This window comes from Canis lupus, chromosome 6 (genome assembly GCF_048164855.1).
Source record: "Canis lupus baileyi chromosome 6, mCanLup2.hap1, whole genome shotgun sequence".
Classification (NCBI taxonomy): domain Eukaryota; kingdom Metazoa; phylum Chordata; class Mammalia; order Carnivora; family Canidae; genus Canis; species Canis lupus.
The window spans coordinates 65,447,177-65,473,539 of NC_132843.1; the positions used below are offsets into that span (position 1 = coordinate 65,447,177).

The 26,363-nt window shown below is 43.6% G+C and overlaps 1 protein-coding gene across 6 annotated transcripts; it reads left to right on the plus strand.

The window, feature by feature from the left end:
- The first annotated feature begins 1,308 nt into the window (after positions 1–1,308).
- On the plus strand, positions 1,309–25,330 carry RNASEL (ribonuclease L). Of its 6 annotated transcripts, XR_012033124.1 has the most exons (8): positions 1,314–1,466; positions 4,393–6,065; positions 14,099–14,184; positions 15,372–15,577; positions 16,640–16,772; positions 19,605–19,738; positions 19,887–20,044; positions 20,436–23,094. XR_012033124.1 is itself a non-coding variant. In XM_072830993.1 (7 exons), exons 2-7 carry the CDS (start codon positions 4,589–4,591, stop codon positions 20,572–20,574), a joined length of 2,175 nt encoding a protein of 724 aa, XP_072687094.1. In that variant the 5' UTR covers positions 1,309–1,466; positions 4,491–4,588; the 3' UTR covers positions 20,575–23,094. The 6 variants fall into 6 exon arrangements, 5 of the variants coding, with proteins under 5 accessions (XP_072687094.1, XP_072687097.1, XP_072687093.1 ...); XM_072830993.1 differs by lacking the exon at positions 19,887–20,044 and having other exon boundaries at positions 1,309–1,466; positions 4,491–6,065; XM_072830996.1 differs by lacking the exons at positions 19,887–20,044; positions 20,436–23,094 and adding an exon at positions 24,560–25,330.
- The last annotated feature ends 1,033 nt before the right edge of the window (positions 25,331–26,363 follow it).

Here is a 26,363-nt window from a genome sequence, read left to right on the forward strand (position 1 = left end):
ACATAACGGAGCAGGGACTTGGACCCTGAGGTGGGTTACAGCTGGGTTTTAATGGGCTGGTCTAGGGGTAAGGTGGGGTTTTTCAGTAAGGGTGTGGGTGTGAGAATCTCCAGTAAAGAGGTCTCACAAGCTCTTGCTTCCTTATTCCGATAAGGGCGTCCTTTTAATTTTGCCTGTAGCCGGGGTAAGGTAGAGTTCAGTACCTGGTCACAGTGGCCTGGTCACAGTGGCCTGAGATGGCTGCCGAAGCTACAATGGCTGTACTTGTGCCAATGTTAAACTTGAATGGCCCTAATTTTCTTGGCCTCCACAACTGGATATTCCTTGAGGACAGGAATATTTCCCATTGTAGCATTCAGTACACAGTAGGCATCACAGTGCTAGAATGGCAAGAACAGAACTTCTAGAGCAGGAAGGAGTCTTAAAAAAACCATATGACAAAAAAACCAAAAAACAAAAAACATATGAAACTCAGCATAGCCAAACCATCCGCCCCACCTGCTGCCATTCCCCAGAACTGCCACTCCCCTAAACAGCCACAGTGCTGGCTGTGGGACAGAGTCCCTCACTGTGAGCCCGGGGCCTTTCTGAGGAGGCCTCTGAGCCTTCAGGACAGAGAGTTGAGACGGTTTGGTGAGTGAGGGAGCTTGGGCTCTGGGTTGGTGTAGTTTCTGGGAGCTTCAGTTTCATCATCATCAGGATTGTTAGGGCTTTACTGGGGTCCTGTCACTTACAGAGCAATGGGCAGGGCGCCCCGCACACCGCAGGTGATGTTCCATAAATACTGATTAAGCACTCATTTGCCTCAAGAAGGCAGGAGCACTGGGTGTTACACTATGTTAGCAAATTGAATTTAAATAAAAAAAATATATATTTTTAAAGATTTATTTATTTATTTATTCATGATAGAGAGAGGCAGAGATATAGGCAGAGGGAGAAGCAGGCTCCATGCAGGGACCCTGACACGGGACTCGATCCCGGGACTCCAGGACCGCGCCCCGGGCCAAAGGCGGGCGCTAAACCACTGAGCCACCCAGGGATCCCTAAATCAAAGATTTTTTAAAAAGGAGGCGGCAGGGGATTTGGAATGACGTGGTCGAGATGACGCTGGAAGCTGTGGCCTGGAAGCCTAAGGGGCCAAACTGCGGCCAGCTGGGTCTTGGCCATGCGATCCGCCCCTGCGGCCAGAACTGAGGCCTCCCGGTCCTCCCGAGGGTTAACGGCGCCGTCAGCTCCGCCCCGCGGCCGTGCTCCCGGCTCCTCCCCGCTCGCTCTCCCGGCTCCTCCCGGCTCCTCCCGGCGGCCGCTCGCTCTCCCGGCTCCTCCCGGCTCCTCCCCGCTCGCTCTCCCCGCTCCTCCCCGCTCCTCCCCGCGGCCTCGGCGACCTCCGAGAGGAAGTGCTTTCGGGCTGGCGGCAGTGTTGGGCGGCTGAATGCTCCCAAAGGGAGAGCGTCTGAGTGTAGAAGGTGAGAGGGGCACGAAGGGGAGAGCTGGGAGAGCTTGAGAAATCGCTCCCCCTGCGGGCTCCGGGGGGCTCCGGGCTCTGCAGAAGGAGGGGGCCCGGGGGGCTGCGGGGGGGCTGGGGGCTCCGGGCTCTGCAGAAGGAGAGGGCTCCGGGGGGCTGGGGGGGGGCTGGGGGCTCCGGGCTCTGCGGGCGGAGGGGGGGCTCCGGGGGCTGGGGGAGGGCTGGGGGCTGCGGGCGGACGGGGTCTCTGGGGGGCTCCGGGCTCTGCAGCAGGAGAGGGCTCCGGGGGGCTGGGGGGGGGGCTGCGGGCTCTGCAGGCGGTGGGGGGGCTGCAGGGGGGGGGCTCCGGGGGGGCTGGGGGCTGCGGGCGGACGGGGTCTCTGGGGGGCTCCGGGCTCTGCAGCAGGAGAGGGCTCCGGGGGGCTGCAGGGGGAGCTGGGGGCTCCGGGCTCTGCAGGCGGTGGGGGGCTGCAGGGGGGGGGCTCCGGGGGCTGCGGGGGGGTTGGGGGCTGCGGGCGGACGGGGTCTCTGGGGGGCTCCGGGCTCTGCAGAAGGAGAGGGGTCGGGGGGCTGCAGGGGGAGCTGGGGGCTCCGGGCTCTGCGGGCGGAAGGGGGGCTCCGGGGGGGCTGCGGGGGGCTCCGGGCTCTGCGGGCTGCGGGGGGCTGCGGGCTGCGGGGCCGTCGGAGGGCGGCGCGGCGGGGCGCGGGGGCTGGGCGACCCGCGAACTGCCAGTCGGCGCGGCGCGGGTCCCAGCCCTGTGGCTTTGGCGGGTGCGGCTGCTCCCCGGGAGGAAACGAAACTGAAAACGGGCTTGTCCGTGGGCGGCTGTCGCTGCGCTGTGCCTTCGCTCGGGCGTGTCCCCCGGCGGCGTCTTCGACCTGCCTCCGGTCTCTGCTCCTCGACCGAGGGCCGCCGGCCCATCCCGCCTGTTGCAGCGGGAACTTCTCCGACTGCAGCCCCCCCGCCCCCCGACCCGGGCTCTCGGAGGGCGGGGCCTGGGAGGCGGCGGGCGGCCGGGCGCGGGCAGACGGTGCTTCCCGGTTCTGTCGCACGCAGGTGCGGGGGTACGGAGGCCAGTGACGGTTTGGTGCCCCGCAATGCCTGAATTGCGGCTCTGTTGCTCGCATCTGGGGGGGACGCCGTTGGACTAAACACCGCCGGGACCCCCCCCCCCGCTTTGTGTAGAGTGTGTGTGTGTATGCACATGGATGGGGAGAGAGGGAATTGCTGAATTTTTTCAGGAGGGGATATTACTAAGTCTCTCATTTATTGAATGCCTAGTATTTGCCATACTCTGCATGCATGACTGCATTTATTGTTGCCCCCCCTTTGAGGTGAACAGAAACTTGAGAATAGCATCATGTGACACAATTAGGAAGTTAACAGTCTGAGGTTAAATGACCAAGATTTCAAACTTAAAATCTTGTGAGATTGGAGGCTAAGCTCTTTCCACTGTTCTTATACTACTTTGAATAGAAGCGCATATGCGTAAAGAAGGCACGCACAGAGCCTGGAATGCCCTGGGAGGGATCAACTTTCCCATGGTGTAAGAAATGCAAATTGACACAGAACACTTTTTTTTTTTTTTTTTGAGAGACCGTCTGTTTCTAGTAAAAGTGTGTTTATATGACATCGGAAGAAATTTATTAACATAGGTGGAGAATTTTTAAAACAATTATATCCTTTTGTTACTGGACAGAGAACCAGTTCCAAACTCAGGTTTGGTGGTTGGCTCCTCAAAACTCCGTATTCGAGAGGCAGGTGGTGGTGGGAAAGGAAAGGTTGCTTTATACAGGAAGCTGGCAACCTGGGAAGATGGCAAACTAACATCTCAAAGAGCATCTTCCCCATCCAGAGAGAGGGTTTTAACAGGGAAAGGCATGGCTGTTTGCAGGAGCAGCAGGGGCCCAGATAGTTGTTTTATGTCAATATGACCCTCAACAGGCATGTTGGATTATGTGGCAGCTGTATCTGATTGTAGTCAGGCCTTCTGAGAAAATCTGGTCCTTCCCTCCTCAAGGCCAGTGGTCTCAAGGAAATCTCAAGGATATCTCAAGGAAAGTAAGCAAGTTCTGCTACAGATCAAGAGACTTAGGTCAGCAAGCAAAGAGTAGATAAGCTTCAAGCAAATTAACATTTAAGACCTGTTGGCATGCTGTTACACTTTGACCAGTCATTCAATTCTTGGGAGTCTATCATAAGAAATCTATTATAAGATTTAAAATAACAAAATAAGCTTTAGAAAGCTGAATTTACTGCAACATTATTTAGAGTTGTTTGAAAATTCTAATTTTAAAAATCTTGTTTAAAAATTGTTTTTAAAAACTATTCAGTAATAGGGAAACGAAACAACTGACTGGTGGCATATTGCATAGCCATTAAAAGTGTTTTAAAAGACTTTGTGATAACATAGGAAATTATTTATACTATTGCATTTAATGAAAGAAGGCAGGATATTTATACAGTATCCTTTACATAGCATAATTTTAACTATTTTTAAAAAACTCATAGAAATATACTAAAATAGGGGCACCTGGGTGGTTCAGTTGGTTCGGAATCTGACTCTTGTTTTTGGTTTGGGTCATGATCTCAGGGTCATGAGCTCAAGCCCTGTGGTGGGCTCCATGCACAGTGCAGAGTCAGCTTGAGATTTCCTCTCCCTCTGCCCCTCCACCTGCTTGTACTTTCTCTCTCTCTAAATAAATACAAAACATTTTAAAAAGAAATATACAAAAATATTAGCAATACCTGTTTCTGGGTGGTGGGACTAGAGGGTAATAATTTTCTTGTTTTTAATTTATATATGTTTATAATATTCTATAGTAAAAGTTCTGTATAAATAAGTAGATATATTTTGAAAAAGTTACTAGTAAAATTAATTTTTCTAATTCAGATGCTTTCTCACTGTTATAAAATTACAAAATAGCGCTCTCAACTCCAGGTGGAATGTCGGAAGACTCCCAAGAGTATTTCCTTCCTTGTATTGCTGGTCCATAGCCAGATAATCCTTGTTTACCTTTATAGTTCAAAAGCTCCAACTCTCTTTGATCAAGTCCCAAGGAGATAAATTTTCATATTCTCAAAGAAAAGGCACAGAGTTGTAGCCAGTGATAATTACCTTCATGGAGACCAAGAGCCATAACAACCTTCAGGAGAGACCTACACCCTCCAGCAATAGGAGGACATCAGTGGATGGCAATCAGTTGATCCAAGCTATTAAAAAAGAAGACATTAAGCTGATTCAGCAGTTGCTTGAAGAAGGGGCTGATGTCAACTTCCAGGAAAACGAATGGGGCTGGTCACCTTTGCATAATGCGGTACAAATTTGTCAGGAGGACATCGTGGATCTTCTGCTTCGTTATGGTGCTGACCCTTTTCTGAAGAAGAAGAATGAGGCTACTCCCTTCATCGTCGCTGGGATTGTGGGAAATGTGAAGCTGCTCAAGCTTTTCCTTTCTAAAGGAGCAGATGTCAATGAGTGTGATGCTAATGGCTTCACAGCTTTCATGGAAGCCGCTGTGAAAGATAGGGTTGAAGCCTTAAGATTCCTGTATGAGAATGGGGCGAATGTGAATTTGAGTCGAAGGACAAAGGAGGATCAAAAGAGGCTTAAAAAAGGAGGGGCCACAGCTCTAATGGATGCTGCCGAACATGGACATGTAGAGGTCGTGAAGATCCTCCTTGATGAGATGGGAGCAGATGTCAACGTCTGTGACAATATGGGCAGAAATGCTTTGATTCATGTGTTTAGGAGCTCTGATGGTAGAAACATGGAGGGCATCATTCGCCTTCTGCTGGACCATGGGGCTGATGTCAATGTGAGGGGAGAGAAAGGGAAGACACCCCTGATCCTGGCAGTGGAAAAGAAACACTTGGGTTTGGTGCAGATGCTTCTGGAACAAGAACATATAGAGGTTGATGACACAGACAGTGAGGGCAACACGGCTCTTTTGTTGGCTGTCCAGTACAGACAAGAGGAAATTGTTAAACTGTTATGCAACAAAGGAGCCAACATGGACTGTGGGGAGCTGGTTATGATAGCAAGGCGCAATTATGACAACTCCCTTGCAAGGCTGCTTCTCTCTTATGGGGCCAGAGAAGATTGGTGCCGTCCTGCTGAAGACTGGAAGCCTCAGAGTGCCCGCTGGGGGGAGGCCTTGGAACATCTCCGTAGAATATACCGCCCTATGATTGGCAGACTCAAGATCTTTATTGATGATGAATATAAAATTGCTGACACATCCGAAGGGGGCATCTATCTGGGGTTCTATGAAGGGCAAGAAGTAGCTGTGAAACGATTCTATGAAGGCAGCGCACATGGACAACAGGAAGTCTCCTGTCTGCAGAGTAGCCGAACAAACAGTGACTTGGTGACATTCTATGGGAGTGAGAGCTACAGGGACTGTCTGTATGTGTGCCTTGCCCTCTGTGAGCAGACACTGGAAGAGTACTTGGCCAACCACAGAAGGGAGGTGGTGGAAAATGAAGAAGACAGCTTTGCCCGAAACGTCCTCTCATCTGTATTTAAGGCTGTTGAAGAACTACACGTGCGATGTGGATACACTCACCAGGATCTGCAGCCACGAAACATCTTACTAGGTGAGTCCCCAGTTTTTTTCTCTTAGATATTGCAGGGTCTTTATTTACAAAAGGAAAGGATTTTCATTACCGATAGGAAAGGAGTAGAGTAAATGTGGATTATTCAGTTTGAGGATGAATGCAACAGATTCATAATTCTAGTGCTATCTCTCCTGCTACCAGGTATAATCCAGGTATAATCCTTACCCCACATGGAGGTCACAAATGCCAATGGAATACCGAACTAACCTCATATTTCCTTTGGCAAGTACAAGTATGAAGGTATGTCTTTGGATGGAGTCAGCCCCGATATTTGAATTCCTAAGGTAGCCTGCGAGTCAGAGAATCCTGAAGGTGTGTTCCTTCAGGCAAGATGGTAGTCACTGTGAAACTTAATGGCAAAACCAAGGTCAAAATTGGGCATGCCAGTGAAATAGACTCCAAGTAGACAGAACAAGCCAGCACCCACTGGCCTACACCAAAAACAAAATAAATGAAAACAGCATTAAAGGAAAGAAGCAGAGCTGAGTGTAAAGTCCCAGGAAGCAATGTGGTGCAGTAGAAAGAGTCTTGACTTTAGCCACTTGTAGGGAGGCTTGCAGCCTAGTCCTGCCAACTTTGTAGCTTCGCAGCCTCAAACAAGTCACTTAGGTCTGTGAGCCTTCGTTTCCTCATTTAAGATGGATAATACCTCCTTCCTAAGGTTGTTATGAGGTCTAAATGCAGCGTGTTAGACAGGGTTACCTGTATGTTGTAGGTGCTCAGCAAAGGTCAGGTACTTGTCTAGAGGGCTAAGCAGAAACAGACACCCAATCTACAGACGTGCGCTGAGATTTAAGGTAGGTGTAAGAGAATAAGACAAAAAGAGGAATTAAAAGGCAGAGAACAGTGTAAGGTCCTGGACAAGACTTGGAAAGAAGTAGGTATACATGAGAATACTACTGGAATGTGGCTTTTAGTTTGAGGACAGGTGCTTCCTGGTTTTAAGCAACTTTGTTGGGGAGACTGATAAAGGCCAGAAATATGTGCAGCTCTACAAAGTGAAGGCAGAGTCATCTAGAGGCAGCCAAGGGCAGAGTTCTTTCCAGTTCTAACTTCTGATTTTGATGCAAAAGAGTCATATATCATGTTCTAAAGAAAAATTACCGGTTACCACCATTTCTTGGGAATTTCTGGAACCACCTCTTCTATTCTTAAGCTTGAACAATAGAAAGTTGACTATCTTTCTGCCTCAAGGTGGTGAACCTAACACATACTACAGACTGTTCCATGTATTAAATCCCTAAAATGATGGGGAAAGATTGTTAAATGAATTCATAGCTGAGATTAAAACAACAAAAGAAGTTTTACAGGACAAAATCTTTGAGGAATCATAAAGAGACTGAACACAGTAGGATAGGATTAAAGGACACAGGAGCCCAGGACAAAAGCAGGATGCCATAGCTAAATATAGCTCATAAAAGTGGGAATAGTGCAAAGAAGTACCACTCAGGAGTAATGGAAGCCAGAAGCAGGAGAGGACAAAAGACCAGCTAACAGGCAGATTGCTTCATCAGTAGAAACTAGGAAGATCACACCCTGTGCATTTCCCACAGACAGGTCTGTCTGTTGTCATACCGGGCTACTACTTGAGATACTGGGTGGTTGATGATCTCAAGAGAAACAAAGAGCAGTTAAATCCACAAGATTTCTGCCAAAGCACCTTCCTAAGTGTCATATCTTGCTTATCACCAAGTTTCACTGAATAAAATGCAAAGCAGAAGTTGTGACAACTGCCTCCATCTCTCCCTTGTGTTGGATGGCATTAACAGAAGCAACTCAAAGGGTATCAGGGATTCTCAACTGCAAAGTAAGGCTTACATTCAAAAATCACTTACGGTATTTATAAAGTGCTGATACCATGAAAAAGATTCATGAAATAGAACTTACACCCAAAGAAACAAAGCTAACTGAGTGTGTTTCCTATGGTTGTTGAAACAAATAATCACAATACTTGGTGGCTTAAAACAATAGAAATTTATTCTCCCACAGTTCTGGAGGCAAGAAGTATGAACATCAGTTCCCCTGGCCCCACATCACATGTCTGCAAGGCTAAATTCCCTCTGTAGGCTGTGGGGCAAGACTGTTCTTTGGCTCTTCCCGCTTCTGGGGCAGCTAGTATTCCTTGGCTTTTGACATCACTCCAATCTCTGCCTCTGTAGTCATATTTCCTTCTCTCCTGTTGTCAGATCTCCCTTTGCCTCCCCTGCATATGGATATGTGTGATTGCATTTAGGACTCACCCTGCTAACCCAGGATAGTCTCTCCTATTTCAAGATTCTTTTCTTTTCTTTTCTTTTCTTTTCTTTTCTTTTCTTTTCTTTTCTTTTCTTTTCTTTTCTTTTCTCTTTTCTTTTCTCTTTTCTTTTCTCTTTTCTTTTCTTTTCTTTTCTTTTTTTCTTTCTTTTCTTTTTTTCTTTCTCTTCTTTCTTTCTTTCTTTCTTTCTTTCTTTCTTTCTTTCTTTCTTTCTTTCTTTCTTTCTTTCTTTCTTTCTTTCTCTTTCGAAAGAGAGCATGAGCAGGGAGAGGTAGAGTGAAGTGAGAGATAATCTTAAGCAGGCTTCCCACTCACCACAGAACCTGACACAGGGCTCTGTCTCACGACCCTGAGATTATGACCTCAGCCTAAATCAAGAGTCAGATACTTGACTGACGGAGCCACCTAGGCACCCCTGTTTCAAGATTCTTAATCACATCTGCAAAGTCCTTGTGTGTGTGTGTGTGTGACTATATAAAGTAATATTTGCAGATTCCAGGGATTAAGACGTGGGCATTTACTTGGTTTGCCATACTAAGTAACCACAATACTTAAAGTAAGTATAATTAAAAAAAAACAAAAAACAGAGAACAAAGATAGGTTATTTCATCCAAGAAGCAAAGATAAGCTTTGCGAAAAAAAACAAATAGAGAATTTGGAAATTTAAAATATAATTGTTTAAAAGTTTAAAACTCAAGACTAGATTGAAGATTGAATTAGTGAGCTAGGAGATTTACCTGAGAAATTCCTCTAGGAAATAATAGAAAAGCATAAAGATGGATAGGGAAAATGGTCTAGAAGTCAAGAATTAGATCCAGAAGTTCTAATAGGCATTCCAGGGAGAAGAAGAGAATGAATTTGAAAAAAAATAGTTGAGAATGTCCCAGAATTATAGATAGATATAGTTCTCTTATTGAAAAGACTCACCAAGAGCTGAGGATAAGTAAGGGAGAAATACCATTGAGTCACATCTTAAAAGAATATCAGAATATCAAGGGAAAAAAGGGAAGGAAAACTTCAGAAGCTCCCAAGAGAAAACAAATTACCATGTAAAAACCAGAATCAGAGTGGTTACGAGACTTCTCTCATCAGCAACCCAAATACAAAAAGAAGGAGCTGATAAGAGAGAACTTATCGAACAGCTGAATAGTAGTACTCCCCATATGTTGAAACCCTGATCTCAATATGATGGCATTTGGAGGTAAAGCCTTCGGAAGGTGATCACATCATGAGTGTGGAGCCCTCATGAATGACATCAGTGCCTTTTTTTCATTATCAAAAACATATTTTTAATTTTTTCCAGCTTTATTAAGATAAAATTGACACATAACATTGCGTGAGTTTAAGGCATACCATGTGATAATATAATATACACATATGTCACAAGATGATTTCCACAATACAGTTAGCTAACACATTACCACATATAGTTACCACTGTGTGTGCGAGTGGTAAGAACTTTTAAGATCTACTCTCTCAGCAACCTCAAGTATACAATACAGTATTGTTAACTATAGTCACCATGCTGTACACGACATCCCCAGGACTTAATCATCTTATAACTGGAAGTTTGTACCCTTTGACTCCCTTTAGCCATTTCCCCCACCCCTACCACTGGCAACCACTAATCTATTCACTGCTTCTATGAGTTTAGTTTTTTTTAGATTCCACATATAAGGGAGATCATATAGCATCTGTCTTTCTCTGTCTGACTACTACTAAACTACTACTAAACTTAGCATAATACCTTCAGGGTTTATCCATGTTGTCATAAATGGCAGGATTTCCTTCTTTTTTAATGGCTGCACAATATTCAGTAAATGTATACCACCTTTTATTTACACATCCATCTGTCAGTGGACACAGTGTGCTTCCATGTCTTGGCTAATATAAATAATGTTGCAGTGAACCCGGCAGTGCAGATATCTCTTCAAGATAATGATTTCATTTCCTTCAGATATGCTTTTCTGCTTTATCTGTTCTTAATCTTTGAGAAACCTTCATGCTGTTTTCCACCGTGGCTGCACCAATTTACTACCCACAATACACAAGGGTTCCCTTTTCTCTACCTCCTCATCATCTCTTGTTATCATCTGTCTTTTTGATAATTATTCTAACAGATATGTGAGATAATATTGCATTGGAGTTTTGATTTGCATTTCCCTGATAATTACTGGTATTGAGCACATTTTTATGCACCTGTTGACTCTGGAAAAAATCTATTCGGGTCGTTTGCCCATTTTTTAGTCAGAGTATTTGATTTTTGCTATTGAGTTGAATGAGTTTCATATATATATTTATTCCATATCAGATACATGATTTGTAAATATTTTTTCCATTCTATACAGTGCCTTTTCATTTTGTTGATTTTTTTTTTTTTTGCTATGCAGAAGCTTTTAGTTTGATGTAGTTCCACTTGTTCAATTTTGCTTTTGTTGCTTCTGCTTTTAGTGTCAGATCTAAAATATTGCCAAGACCAATATCAAGGTGCTTTTTCCCTATATTTTCTTCTAGGGGTTTTATGGTTTCAGGTTTTACATTGAAGTCTTTAATCCATTTCAAATTGGTTTTTGTGAGTGGCATAAGATAGTCTTCTACTTTCATTCTTTTGCATGTAACTATCCAGTTTTTCCAACCTCATTTTTTGAAGAGATTATCTTTTCCCTGTTGAGCCTTCTTGGCTTCTTTATCAAGTATTGGTTGACTGCATATGTGTGGATTTATTTTTGGGCTCTTGATTCTGTTTCATTCATCTATGTGTCTGGTTTTATACTAGTACTATACTATTTTGATTAATAGGTCTTTGTAAAATAGTTTAAAATCAGGAAGTATGATGCCTCCAGCTTTGTTCTTACTCAAAATTGCTTTGGATGGATTTGTGCCCTTATAAGGAGAGCTAGATGGCTATCTTTCTACCGTATGAGGATATAGCAAAGAAGATGGCTGTCTATAAACCAATATGAGGGCCCTCACCATGAACCCAATCCTGTGGACAGCCTGAGCTCAGATTTCCAATGTTCAGAGCTGTGAGAAATAAATTTCTGTTGTGTAAGCCACCCATCTATTGCAATTTGTTATAGCATCCAGAACTAAGGGAACAAATTATTACTGTTCACACATGATTCAAAATAAATACATAATTTTGATTAAAATGTTATTAACATATATTAGTTTCAGGTGTACAGTATAATGATTCAACAGTTCTGTACCTTACTTAGTGCTCATCACAAAAGTGTACTTTAATCCCCATTATTTCACCCATTGTCCCACCCACCTCCCCTGGAAACTGCCCATTTGTTCCTGTATTTTAAGAGTCTGCTTTTCTATTGTCCCCTTTTATCTTTATTTGTTCATTTGTTTTGTTGCTTAAATTCCACACATGAGTTAAATCATTTGGTGTTTGGCTTTCTCTGACTTATTTCACTTAGCATTATTATATTCACTTAGTATTATTATACTCTCTAGGACCATCAATATTGTCACAAATGGCAAGAGTTCATTTTTGATGGCCAGTAATATTCCATTGTGTGTATATGTATATCTTCTTTACCTCGGCTGCTTCCATATCTTGGTTATTGTAAATAATGCTGCAGTAAACAAAAGTATGCATATGACTTTTTAAATTAGTGTTTTTGTTTACCATATGATCCAGTAATTCTATTTCTATTTTTAATTTTTAGGGGAACTTCTATACTGTTTTCCACAGTGGCTGCACCAATTTACATTCCCACTCATAGTGCACGAGGGTTCCTTTCTTTCCACATTTTTGCCAACACTTGTTATTTCAGGTCTTTCTGATTCTAATCATTTTGACAGGTGATATCTCATCATGGTTTTGATTTGTATTTCCCTGATGATGACTGATGCTGAGAATCTTTTCATGTTGGCCAGTTGTAGGTCTTCTTTGGAAAAATGTCTATTCGGGATCTCTGCACATTTCTAATTGAATTATTTGGCTTTTTTGGTGTTGAGTTGCATATGCCCTTTTTACATTTTCGATATGAACCCGTTATCAGATGTGTCATTTGCAAATATCTTCACCCATTCAGTAGTGCGTCTTGTTGTTTTGCTGATGGTTACCTTTGCTGTGCAGACGCTTTTTATTTTGGTGTAGTCCCAATAGTTTAATTTTGCTTTTGTTTTCTTACCTGAGGAGACATATCTAAAAAAAAAAAATGCTCCTACAGCCAATGTCAAAGAAATTACTGCCTGCTTTTTTCTAAAGGTTTAATGGTTTCAGGTCTCACATTTTGGTCTTTAATCCATTTTGAGTTTATTTTTGTGTAAGAAAGCGGTCCATTTTCATTCTTTTGCATTCACCATTTGTTGAAATACATTTTCTAAACATGTAAGGCTCCTGGAAGAGTTTCTACCAACAGCCACGATATGAAAGAACTGCTAGAGGATATGCATAAGGAAGGGGACAGAGAACCTGAGAAAATACTTGTAAGTGACTTATAAGAAGCATAGAATAAGCAAAAAATTAATTGTCTAAGTACCCTAAATATGTGTTTTTAAAATTTTTTTAAATGAAAGTTTAGTTATCTATTTATTTAGTGAACTTTTTAATAAAAAAAATATCACCTTGGATGATATCACTCTGGTGGGAATGAGGATGAAGAGGTTCCTGATTCATTGACACCTGGGTGAAGTGGGCTGATTGTATCCTAACTCTGCCCATCAACTGTTAATAGTCTGTGATTTTGTAAGTACAGAAGCTAAGAGTAAGAGTTTAACATTTTTATAGCACTTGAACAATGTCTACTGAAACCAAAAAAAAAAAAAAAAAAAGAAGAAGAAGAAGAAGAAAAAGAACCAACTGGGGCTTGTTAAAAAAATCAAGTGTTAGAAGAGGTGTGAAGTGTTCCATGAGGCACTTGCAAATTTAAGTAGCAGGGGACTCAAAGTGGTGGCCACAGGGAAGGGGATCTATTAGTTGGAATAGCTGAGAACAGTTCCTGGTTTACGGTCTGCTCCCCATCTGCCCCTTCAGCCTCACTGCAGGCTTTCCCTTCCCTCATCTCCAGGCCCTGGGACCTCCTTTCTGGCAGAGTAGAGTTTTCTCCGTTCCTGTTGGGAATTCCTGTCTGGGATTCTCTCTTCCTCTGCTCCATTCCTCCGTACAAATTCTACCAATCTTCTCCAAGTGTCCTGCCTTAAGGAGGACTTCTTTCCCACACACAGCCCTGTGGCTCTTGTTCTGCACTTCCAGAGTGTTCTGTACTTTAGGTTAGCATTTTTAAAATTGCAATTAATTTTTACATTTCTCTGTATAAGTATTCACTCTGTAGCTATTTCCTTGCTCAGAGACTTAGGATTCCATAGGATCTGTGCGGTGTTTTCTGCCTTCATGGTCATTTTTTCTCCTCACTAGACCCCTGTTGAATGATTTCATGGGTTCATCTTTGTTAGGCTGTGGGCTTCCACTCATCTTTGATATTTAAGTTCAGAACAAAAGGGGTTTGAGAATCATACAGTTGGCCTGACCATCATCCTGCCTGGAATTACCCGGTTTTCTTTTTTATACTCCTTCAAGCCAGAAGCAGGAGCCACTTGTTGGCGAAATTTAAATCTTGCCCTTGGCAGATACTGAATAGGTCCAATGACACAGTGCACGTCACTGTCTTGAGGAGTAAACAGCCATGCAGATATAAGCTTTATTACTGCCTTCTTCAGAGATAATATTGCATTGTGGTACCTATGTAACTACAATATGAAAAGAGGATTTTTCACTGCATCTCTACAAACTATCCCTTAGATTCCAAGAATGCTGTTTGCCTGGCAGATTTTGATAAAAGCATCAAGTGGACTGGAGAGACACAAGAAATCAGGAAAGATCTAGAGGTAATTTCTACCATTAGTTTACTTTTCCATCTTTCTGCTTCCTTATTTGTTTTATTCATTCTCTTATTTCCTATGCCAATTAAGTGTTATTTTTATTTTAACTGTTCTAACTAACTTTCAAGGCATTAATTATCCCAGTGCTCACTGCCTTTACTCCCTTGCAGACAATGGCATTTCTCTGGGTTGCTGTGGCTTCTGTCTGTGTCTCTTTGGGTCTCTCTCTTCCTCCTTCAGCTAGGTAGTAAATTGAGCATGGCACATCCCTTCTAAAATTACCTCCAGGAGGTATGTCCAAATTACCTCCAGAATTCCTGCAGGAGGTATTTCCTGCCTGAAGATAAAGCAAATGGGATTTCTTTTTCCATTCCATTCCCTTCAGACTTGTGTGCTAAACTCCAGGAGGAACAGATATTAAGGCCCTCTGGAACACATAGGAGGGATGGGATTGATCCCCAAAAAGACCAATCTTGGCCACAAAGGCTAAGAGCCAGAAATTGCTTGTTTCTCCTGGGAGGAGACAGCAGAAACAGAGCCTGACCCCTGCAGACCAAAGCTTCCAGATTGACTCTGACCTTGCCAGGGCAGCTTTGTCCTGGGGGGTTCTCCAGGGTGCAGATCTTTCAACCCCTGGGGCAAGAGGTCTCTATGTACATCCGGCCTTTGCTGCTAAAAGGCTCTAGATTTGAGCTCCTTCCTTGACTGGTTTCTTGCCTGCAGTAGGGAAGTTCAGATGCTGGCCTGCTTCTTGGCCTTTCTTCCCTGCCATGGCCTGGACCTGGACTAGCTCCTTTATCTGCTGCCTGACATAGTCCTGACCCAAAGTCCCAGTTCCAGCTAGAGTCCTGGCATTTCCTTTGTTTAAAATATTTTTCCTCTCCTCTGTTTATCGACATTCTATCTATACTTTAAGGTCTAGCTCTAATTCCTCTTCCTCTAAGCAGTCTGCCCTGTCAACTCTGTCCCAGGATTATCTTTTGTTCCTTAATGACCTAAACTATGGGTTTATGTATAAACTATATACTGTCTTGAAGGATTCTCCAAGGAGAACCTATGTCTTCTCTCCCTAACGAGCCCGTGGACCCCTTGAAATTTCTCCCACTTTCCATTTGATTATAACCTACACTGCATCCTCCATACAGAGCAATAATTCAGAAATACCTTTGGCTTGATTTGTGGCTTTCCTGCAGGCCCTTGGACTTCTGGTTCTATATGTGGTGAAGAAGGGAGAGGTCCCTTTTGTGACACTGAAGACACAAAGTCATGAAAAAATAATTCAGCTTTCTCCAGATGAGGAAACTCGGGACCTCATTTATCATCTGTTTAACCCTGGAGACAATGTGCTGGAGCACCTAAGTGGCCTGCTGGGTCATCCCTTCTTTTGGAGTTGGGAGAAGTAAGTAAAACTTGATGGCATATTCCAGGCCTCCAGAAGGGAGACAATGAGTATATTAGTCATGATATATATGTATACAAATGATAAACATAAGCATATATATATATACACATATATATATATTTAAAAGATTTTATTTATCAATTGAGAGCAAGAGAGAGATTGTGTACATGTGCATAGGATGGGGCAGAGAGAGAGAGAGAGAGAGGATCTTAAGCAGATGCTGCATTGAGCACAGAGCTTGACATGGGGGCTCAGTCTCAGGACCCTGAGATCATGACCAGAGTTAAAATCGAGAGTCAGATGCTTAACCAACTGAGCCACCCAGGTAACCCTACATATTTAATTTTTTTTAAAGGAAATGGCTCATGCAATATTAACGCTGAAAATTCTCATGATCTGCCTCTGCAAGCTGGAGACCCAGGAAAGTCTGTAGTGAAATTTAGTCCAAATCCAAAGACCTAAAAGCCAGGGACACTGATGATGTGGATTCCATTTAGGGTCTGAAGGCCTGAGAGCTGGGGGCAAGAGAAGATTGATGGCCTAGTGAAGCAATCAGACAAGAAGGGCTGAAGTCCATCTTTTGCCCTAAACAGGCCCTCGGTGGATTGGATGAGGCCCATCATTCACCTTGGGGAAGGTGATCTACCTTACTGAGTTCACCAATTCAAATGCTAATCTTACCTGGAAACACCTTACAGATGCACCTAGAATAATATTTAATCGGGACCCCTTGTGGCCAAATAAGTTAACACGAAAAATTAACCCTAGTGGAAAGGTGGTGTGGGAAGGGGTCAGGCTGAGAACCAACTGACCCAGGCTCTCCTCTCAGTGTGACATTTCCTGGCTGTGTCTCTTTGGGGCAGTGACTTAACCTCTCTGGATTCTGGTTTTGTTTTCTGAAGAGCAGAGAGAGAGAAAGATGCCTCTGCCTCCTCCCTCACACAGAATTTTTAGAGATACGGTTTTATGACTTTTATAAAAAAAAAAACAAAATGTAACATTGTTTTTCTCTCTGAAGAGGGCAGAATGGAATGACCATGATAATTCTGTCATCCTTAGCCGCTATAGGACCCTTAGGGATGTTGGAAATGAATCCGACATTAAACAGCGATTGCGTAATAGCAGGATTGTCCAACTACTGCAACTTGAAAATTCGGAATGTTCCAGAACTTTTGCCCAGTGGACTTCTAAGGTATGAACAGTTCCTATGCTCGTCCCAGCCCAGGAGCGTTTTCCTTTCTTAGGGTTCTTTCCCTCCACGTTGGTTCTAAGAGAGGCCTGGCCAATAATCCCATTACTATTGTGACCAAAGCAGCTGATTACATGAGAGTTTAACCCAAGGAGCTGCTCACAGTGAGGCTTCTCGGTCCCGGGAGGGATTGGCTGCCCCTGATGGCTGAGTCTAGCCCAGCTCTGGACAGCCACACGTACACCTGCATAATGCCTGAGAAAACATCCCATGAAGAAAACATCTTCCAAATTCCTCCTCTTTAGGAAATTGTCCATCTAACTTGAACTAAATAGAGCAAAACAGAAAAAATTGGTCATCATCTCGATCTAGTAGTCAGTGCTATAGGAAATTGCATTGTTTTTAAAGATTTATTTATTTATTTTTAGAGAGAGAGAAGGTAGGAGAGCGGGAGACAGAGACAGAAAGAGAAACTTCAGCAGGCTCTGCGCTGAGTGAGGAGCCTGAGGCAGGGCTCTGTCTCACAAGTCTGAGGTCATGAGCTGAAACCAAGAGTTGGATGCCTAACCAACTGTGCCCCCCAGACACCCCCCAGTAGGAGAGCGGGAGACAGAGACAGAAAGAGAAACTTCAGCAGGTTCTGCGCTGAGTGAGGAGCCTGAGGCAGGGCTCTGTCTCACAAGTCTGAGGTCATGAGCTGAAACCAAGAGTTGGATGCCTAACCAACTGTGCCCCCCAGACACCCCCCAGAACTTTCATCATTATTACTTAGCAGACATCTGTCAAATACTGGTTACCTGCTAGACCCATGCCAGGCTGTGGGCATGTGAAGAGGAGTACGGCATGGCCCATTGTGGGGGCCAAGAGCCCCACAGAAACATTGACTGTGTGAGATGCATGCTGAGCAGCCCAGAGACTGTGCAGAGCACTCCAGAAGAATCCATAATCCTCAGGTCTTTAACTGAGACCAACAGCTTCCCTATCCTATGCCCAATCTAGGACTGCTTCTCCCACACCTCTTTGTTTCTGGGTCTCATTTTGCTTTCCTTCCCTCGTTTGCTTCTAGATGATACATCACACTCATACTTGCTGCCTTGGTGTCCATCTTTCCTGCTACCCTGTAGATTCCATGAAGGCAGAGACTGTTGTCTTGTCCGCTACTGAATTCCTGACATGGAGTAGCTGTGCCATGACTCTGCTAAATACACGTCTATAAAACTTTGGCTAAAACTTAAACTTGCGGAAACAGAGAAGTCTGAAACCAGAGCAGATGACAATAACAGCTGACAGTTCCGTAGTGCTGACTATAGGGCAGTTAGAGTTCTCGGACTTGATGGCAGTTTCCACAGTTAATCCTTATAGCAACCCCTGAACTAATTACCTCCATTTCACAGAGGGACACACGGAGGCGTAGACAAATCATTTTTTTCCAACGGTACAGAGCCAGCAACAGAATCTGCAGCTGGGCTGCAGTCTGGCTGCGGAAGCCGTGTACTAAAGCCACTCACTGCATGAAGCTATGATGCCACCAAGGCCACCAGCTCATTTAATTGCCGAGCATGTTGAGATTGAGGGGTGTGACCTGAAATAGCCAGGACTAGAGAGGCAGAGGTTGGCGGAGCTGTGAAGGAAAGCCCATTCTTTGTTTCTCAGTTTGTCAGTTCTTTCCCCTAAACTTCACTGACTTCTACTGAATTTTGACTGACTTCAAGTCTTATCTTTTTTAGTCCCATTCGAGACTGGGATTTTCTTTATAAGATTTTATTTATTTATTCATGAGAGACACAGAGAGAGGCAGAGACAAAGGCAGAGGGAGAAGCAGGTTCCCCACGGGGAGCCCGATGCGGGACTTGATCCCAGGACCCCAGGATCACGACCTGAGACAAAGGCAGACGCTCAACCATTGAGCTACCCAGGTGCCCCGAGACTTGGATTTTCTGCTGATTTTCATGACTTGCCCATTTCCATGGTCATATATTCAGCTTAGTGGCAGCAGCACAGAGGAGCCAAGTTTCCCAGTGTGGACTCCTGCCTCCTCTTCACAGGCTACTCCCTCCCACCACATAGACATTGCTCAGCCCTTTCGCCAAATGCTTTGCGTGTGGCACGCTTAGTCGGTCTGAGCAGGTCTTCACTAGGATGGTCTGGTCACTGGTTCTCTTTCTGAGGGAACCTCTGGCCTCATGGTTGTTGCTTGTTGTTCTCTTACTCCAAATGCTTTCTAAATATGACAGCCATCTGCAAAGGTGCAAGCACAAAGAGAAAGGCATTGACTTGAGGGAAGTGGCTCTGGGACAAGGCAAGGAGGCAAGGAGAGACATGAAACCTTTGGAAATAAAATTCAAAACCAATCCAAACAAAAACAACCACGCTCACTTTGGCAATGGCTGTCAGGTCTGATGTTAGTCTGAATGATCCTCTTTCAAAGGGGAAATGCCATCAATTACCAACTTGGACAGGTGGCCCTGTCCAGGCCTGAGGTGCCTGGCCACAAGGATAAAAATATTGTGTAGTATGAGCAGCAAATTTCCTAGTATCGTAACCAAAGAATTTCTAAACTGTGTTTCAATATTTTGAATTTCTCATGAAAACAGTTCACTTGGAAAATAGATACTGGATGTAAAGTTACTTATAATCCCACATTCAGACACAACTACAGTTAGCATTTTGGTGTATAGTATTTACTTCTATTTGCTTCTTTCTATTAACTTGCTTTATTAATTAGTGGTAGTTGGGTGATGTATTCAAATTTGTATTTTGCCTCTTTGTATTAGCATCTTGTGAGGATTTATTTTGTGTTGCTACCACAGTTTTGCATTATGCTTTGTTTTTTAGATTGACAAGTATGTTATGACTGTAATGAATAAGTTTTATGAAAAAAAAAGGAATTTCTATGAGGATACTCCGAGTGATCTGTTAAAGTTCATCCGGAATTTGGGAGAACATATTAATGAAGATAAAAATAAGGAGTAAGTATTATTTCTGTTCCTGTAAGTAAGAGGTGAAATGAGGATGATTAAAAAAAAATATCCCATTTTAAATTTTTATCTGCTATTCGTTAGAAGAAAATGTATTTTGATGAAATGAAAAGTAATTCCTTCCTTCTGTTTGGAAAAGGACCCACACAAGGATCTTACAATGAGTGATGGACGTGCCTGGCAGGTTCTCATCTTTCTTTCTCACTTGTGCCAAGGCCTCTTGAACAGGAGGGTAGTGACTCCCTTGTGGGAAGAAATGCAGGGGACTGGACAGCTGGATAAGGTGAAGGTAGTGCTGTAAGTGTCTAAAAAGTAGAGCCGTGTTGGTAAAATCAGCTTTAGCTGCCCAAAATGTTAGCTGTAAACTCACAAAAACAAACAAACAAACAAACAAACAAAAAAAACCTTGCAGTTTTGAGGGTTCTTTTGGATTTTGGAACTGTAGATAAGAGATTGTGGAACTGTTTCATTTCTATGTTATGGATGATGAAACTGGGGTTCACAAACATTAAGCTGCCAATTAGTTGAAGAGTGGTTAGGAGATGAATCTTGTTCTCTCAGATTCCAAAGTCCTTACTTGCTCTGCTCTAGAAATTGAGGGAACAAAGAGCTCTCTGGGCCCAGATGCTATAAAAGGGGAAGATAATCTGGGGGGCAACCATGCCAATATGTTTGTGTTTCATTTCAGGATGAGGTTGATAATTGGAGAACCTTCCCGGTATTTGCAGATGAAATTTCCTGATCTGGTCATCTATGTCTATAAGAAACTACAGAACACGGAATACAGAAAGCATTTCCCCAAAATTCACAATCCAAACAAGGATTGATGTAATGGAGGTCAGCCCTGAGTGGTGGCTGAGGCTTTAGATTTCAGGGAGACTTTTTAGCTGTGTGATCTTGAGCAATTCACAAGTCTCTGGGCCTATTAACTAATCTGGTTGCTTGCAAGGATAAGTTAGAGAGCAGATGTGTCAGGTCCTGACACAGTACCCAGTATTCCCCACATGTTGATAGCAAAAAAAAGCATATGCCCAAACTACCCCTGCCACTAAGTTCTTACAGGTAGAACTTAGTGGCAGGAGCTGGGGTAAGGGGCATCCTGCTAAGACACCTCTTGTCAGGTGCACCAAAGGATGCCTAGGCCTCTAGTTCTTGTATGTTTTACATTGATTATCTTATTTAATTCTCCCAATGACCTTGCAAGCTAGGATTTATTATCTCCATTTAAGAACTGGCAGATCTCATGTGCCTGAAGTGCCTGGCTGGCTCAGCTGGTGGAGCATAGGACTTTTAGTTTCGGGGTTGTGAGTTTGAGCCCCATGTTGGGTGTGGAGATTACTTAAAAATAAAATCTTCATTTTTTTTTAAAGATTTTATTTATTCATGAGAGACACAGAGGCAGAGACAGAGGGAAAAGCAGGCTCTGTGTAGGGAGCCCGATGTGGGTCTCGATCCTGGGACCATGGGATCATGCCCTGAGCCAAAGGCAGATGCTCAACCACTGAGCCACCCAGGCATCCCAAAAATAAATTCTTTAAAAAGAGAGAGAGAGAGAGAGAGAGAGAGAGAGAGAGAGAGAGAAAGAACTGACAGACCTGAGACTCAGAGAATTTGACTTACTTGCTTAAGATCATACAACTTTTACAGAGCACTGTATAAATGTGTGTGGTGTTATTATTATCTCTGGTTTGGGCACCTAGTGACTTGGGCACTGCCTAGCAAAATGTCTGCCACATGATGATGTTCAATAAATATTTGCTGATAAATATTCATTTAGAATTGATAGACTTGAGACTCAGAGAGTTTGAACTACTTGCTCAAGATCATACAACTTGCACAGAGCACTGTATAAATGCATGTCGTGCTATTGTTATTAAGCTAGAACTTAGTTACTAGCCTAGGGGACTTCTGGATGGATCCCAAAAGGAATATGTCAAAAGGACTCTGGGAAGTTCATTCATTCATTGACTCCACTTATTCATTCATTCAGTATTTGTGGAGCACCTAGAATGAGCCTAGGCACTAATTGTATGAATTCCATTCCTTCTAGAATCTATACTGGTTTTCCATGACATTATGGCAGTAGTTCTCAGCTGGAGACAGTTTTGCCTGTTAGGGGCCATTTGGTCTGGGGATGTTTTTGGTTTCAAATCTGGAGATAAGGGGGTATTATTGGCATCTGGTAGATGGAGGTCAGGGATGATGCCAAACATTCTATGATGCATGGGATAGCCCCCCCCAAACATAGAATTATCTAGCCTAAAATATCAGTGGTACCAAGGCTGAGAAGCTCTGCCTTAAGTGATTGGGACACTTCTGAGCTGACTTGGGGCCCACGACCATGGATTACGTGGACCCCCTCACAGAGGAGTAACTTGGATTTGTTTTCTTGCTTTTGAATTTCTAGTGAGACAATTCCAGTGTCATCTCCCCAGGAAGTCCCCCCAAATGCCCTCACTCTCCACTGGCTCCAGAGAGAGCCAGTCCGAGTGCTCTCTCTCTGGCTCCCTAGCACCATAGTCACATCAGAGCATGCCTCTCTCCAACTTAGCATGCTTCTTCTCCACTGGAATGTAAGATCTTAAGGGCCTATCTATTTATATATACATATCTATATCTACATATATATATATAATGATATATATCTATATAGCAAATGTCGGCCTAGCAAAATATCAGCCATATAAATATTCACGGAAAAATGAATGAACCATCTTCATACATGAATAATAATACTACCATACATTATAATGGTGCTTTATAATCTATAAGTTACATCTACATATTTTCTCTTAGTTTTCAAAACAATCATGTAAGGTAAGTGTTGTTATCCTTATTTTACAGATGAGGATAGAGACATGTTGATTTACTCTAATACATAGCTAGGCAGTATCACTGTCTTGATTTGCACATATTTTCTGGCATTAAGTCTGATGTATTTTCCACTTATCCTCATTATGGTGGTCAAGGTGGAACTTTGTAATGGGCAGATCTGGGGGAAAAAAGCAGTATCTTAGGTTCTTTCTAAAGAGATGGTAGTCTGAACTAGGTGTCACTAAATGAATTGAAGTCAAGAAGTGTTGGAAGTTACACTAAACAAAATTGACACTGTTATCTTCCACTCTCACCCATGATTGCATGGATCATTTTCTCTTTGTTTAAAACAAAAACAAAAAACAAAGTACTGGAAGAAAGAAACTTAAGGCTGTTCTATAAGGTTTTAGGAGCAGGAATATTGCTTTAGATTTTAAAATTAAATTTTGGTTTTCTGATTTGTAGTAATCACCTGGATATGTCAATCAAAATGCCCATTTGTAAAGCATATTCAATAAAATTTGGAATCATTATATTAAGTCTGATTTTCTGTAAATGATATTTTCACTATAAAGAGGACTGATAACTACAATAGGAAATACTCAGGGATGCCTGGGTGGCTCAGCGGTTGAGTGTCTGCTTTCGGCTCAGGGCATGATCCTGGAGTCCTGGGATTGAGTCCCACATCAGGCTCCCTGCATGGAGCCTGCTCCTCCCTCTACCTATGTCTCTCTCTTTCTCTCTCTCTGTCTTTCATGAATAAATAAATCTTTTAATAAATAAATAAATAAATAAATAAATAAATAAATAAATAAATAAATAAATCTCAATAATTCCTGGGTAAGTTTTAAGAAAGGGCATCTTGCTCTTTAGTAATGGGAAAAGAAGCCTATTTTCACCCTCTAGTAATTCTGGAACAATAGGCAGTCTGGGTGTCTTTGTAGAGAGGAAAGAAGAACTGATCATTTTACCCTCTGCTTTGATTCTCTGAAGGTTTCTGTGGACACTGCAAATATTTCTCATACAGTCATCATTATCACAAACATTTGATCGAGTTTGTAGCTCATGTTAGGTATTATGTTAGGCAAAGTGAGTCTGTGCCTGGGCTTGTCAAGCAGAAGTGCCAGTTACATAGAGAAGAGGGGAGATTGCCCACCTAGAATGTATTGGATAAGCAACATAGGAGAGAAAATTGTAAAAGTAGCAATCATCACTTCTTCAACACCTACTGGTTCCCAGTGCCTAATGCTTTTATACAGGCAGCCTGGGTGGCTCAGCAGTTTAGCGCCACCTTCGGCCCAGGGTGTGATCCTGGAGACCGGGGATTGAGTCCCATGTTGGGGTCCCTGCATAGAGCCTGCTTCTCCCTCTGCCTGTGCCGGTGCCTCTCTCTCTCTCTCTCTTTCTCTCTCTTTCTCTGTGTCTCTCTCATGAATAAATAAAATCTTTTTTTTTTTTTTTAAAAAGGAATCTAATGCTTTTTATACATGACATCCAGAAACACTCAGGACAATTCTATAAGATGTAATTATTCCTATTTTATAGAAGAGGCAACTAATGTGCAGAAAGGATTGATAAGTTGCCTAAGTTCACCTAAATGGTAAGTGGAAGATCTAGGATGCAAACCCAGGTCTATGAGTGCATAGGGTGTGGTCTTGCTGGAGTGCCAAAGATGGTGAATTTGGCCAGGTTGGGTGATCATTGTGAGTAGGAGTTATTGGGGCTTTCCTCTGTTTCTCCCAGTGAAGCCTAGGTGGTCAGAGTTACCCACGACCTTCATAGCACCAAATCCAAAGGTGCTTCTCTGTTTTCATCAGCCTAACAGCTGGCTACTCTTCTGCTTTGTCACCCATCCTTAGCACCACACTCACTTGCTTTTTCTCCCCACTGGTTGCTCTTCCACAGTGTCCTTTGCCAGCTCCTTTGCTGCTCATCCTCTAAATATCGAGTGTCCCTGACAAACAATTCAAACAATTCACTTTTTTCCTTTCTCCTTAGGTGATCTCTTCAAATACCATGACTAACATCATCATAAATCAGCAGATGATATCCATGTTTGAAAATTCAGATTCCATCTATGGATGTTACCATTATTCACCTCATTGCCCCCATATTATTAGTCATGTTTGATTATTTTTTCCACCCCACCCCCCAAATATTGAATCGATTAAGTCTAGTTGTTTCTTCCCCCAGAATAAATCCCAAATCTCACAACTTTTTGGGTCCACTGCCTGGGTCAAACCACCATGATTTTTCATTTAGACTGAAGCACAAGCCTCACAATGGACTATTGGGCTGCCATACTTGTCCCCTTATAATCCTTCTCCCACAAAATGATCTTGGAAAAAAGAAAAAAAAAAAAAGAAAAAGAAAAAACCAGATTAGGTTGCTTCCCTATCTAAAATCCTCCAATTACTTTTTATTGCAGTAAGGATAAAGCCCAAACTGTCACCATCACATACAGGGCCCTGAACTCTGTGCTCATTGCTTTCACTCTCCTGTCTTGCCTCCTCCCAACCTGGCTTTATCTCTGTTCCTCAAGAATGCTGACACCATTGCCTCCTCAAAGGCTGTGGCTTTTGTGATCCCCCTCTGCCAGGAGTTTTATCCTGCGGACCTTGGCATGGTAGCTCCTTCTCATCCACTAGGCCTCAGCTGCTGTCCTTTGACGGGCCTTCCTTCTCCAAAACTGTTGTTCACAACGGTCATTATTTTTGAAGACATTATAGCACTAATCACGATCTGAAATTATCAAACCTATTTATTCACATTAAAAAAACACCAACCAACTTCTGCATCATGAAGGAAATCAGGAAAATCATATCAGGAAATACCTGGCATCTGCCTAATTCCAAGCCTTAACCTATACAAATGTGCATATTCCCCCTGAAACGTAGAGTTGGAGGGGTCTGGACTTCCTCGCCAAGGTGGGCAGGGTTGGGTTGCTGGGGCACCTGTGAGTAGGAGACACCAGAGAGCCCTGATGGCTGGAGAAGCCTGAGACCCCACAGGTAGGCAGTCCAAACAAATGGGAGGGGGGATACTAATTCACCAGTTAAAAGTTGGCACCTTAGAAAGATTTTCATGGGAAGGGCTCTCTCTACTCTGAGGTCAATCAAGTGCTTGGGGTCAGTCTGGAGCTTCGCAGGCCTGGAGTGCCCCCTGTAAGCCCAAACTAGCTGACAACAGGACCGCATATGCATGAGCCATGCAGATAGGGAACAGTGAGACACCTGGATCAGGGCAATGTCTGAGAGGCACAGTCACAGGAGGGGCCTCTTGGGGGTACAGGACAGCTGCCTAATTGTAAGCCTTAACATACCTGATGTAAATAGTCCCCTGAAGGCAGAGCTGGAGGACGCCTGACTGCCTGATTCGGTGGGCTAGCTGGGGTATCCTCTAATAGGAGACACCTGGGAGAATTGATAGCAGCAGAAGCTGGGACCCCATCAGGTAGCCAGTTCACGTGGGGCCTGATGGTTGCCCATTTCAGTGGCCACTCTGAGCAGTTTGATGGAGACAGGAGGGAGGGGGGCTTCCTCTACCCTTAAGGCGATGCAGCTGTTTAGGGATGAGCTGTAGTTCCAAAGGCCTCGAGGGTCCCAGCTGCCCGAGGGGAGCTGATGAAATGTGTACTGCACATGTGTGGGAGGCACAGGTGAGCCTTGCTAGGGACCTGAACAGGGCAAGTGTCAGGAGAGGCTCAGTCATAGCACAGAGCTGTTGGAGATCCAAAACGTGGGCCTAATCTCAAGGCCTATCTAACAATGTGGAATATTCACTCTGATGGCACAGCCGGAGG

What these genes read in the sequence shown, in the direction of transcription:
- RNASEL (XM_072830993.1), top strand. Translation starts at nt 4,589, where the DNA reads ATGGAGACCAAGAGCCATAACAACCTTCAGGAGAGACCTACACCCTCC. An exon ending in GCCACGAAACATCTTACTAG is followed by an intron (nt 6,066 to 14,098) that starts GTGAGTCCCCAG and finishes ACTATCCCTTAG; the next exon opens with ATTCCAAGAATGCTGTTTGC. An exon ending in TTCTTTTGGAGTTGGGAGAA is followed by an intron (nt 15,578 to 16,639) that starts GTAAGTAAAACT and finishes TGTCATCCTTAG; the next exon opens with CCGCTATAGGACCCTTAGGG.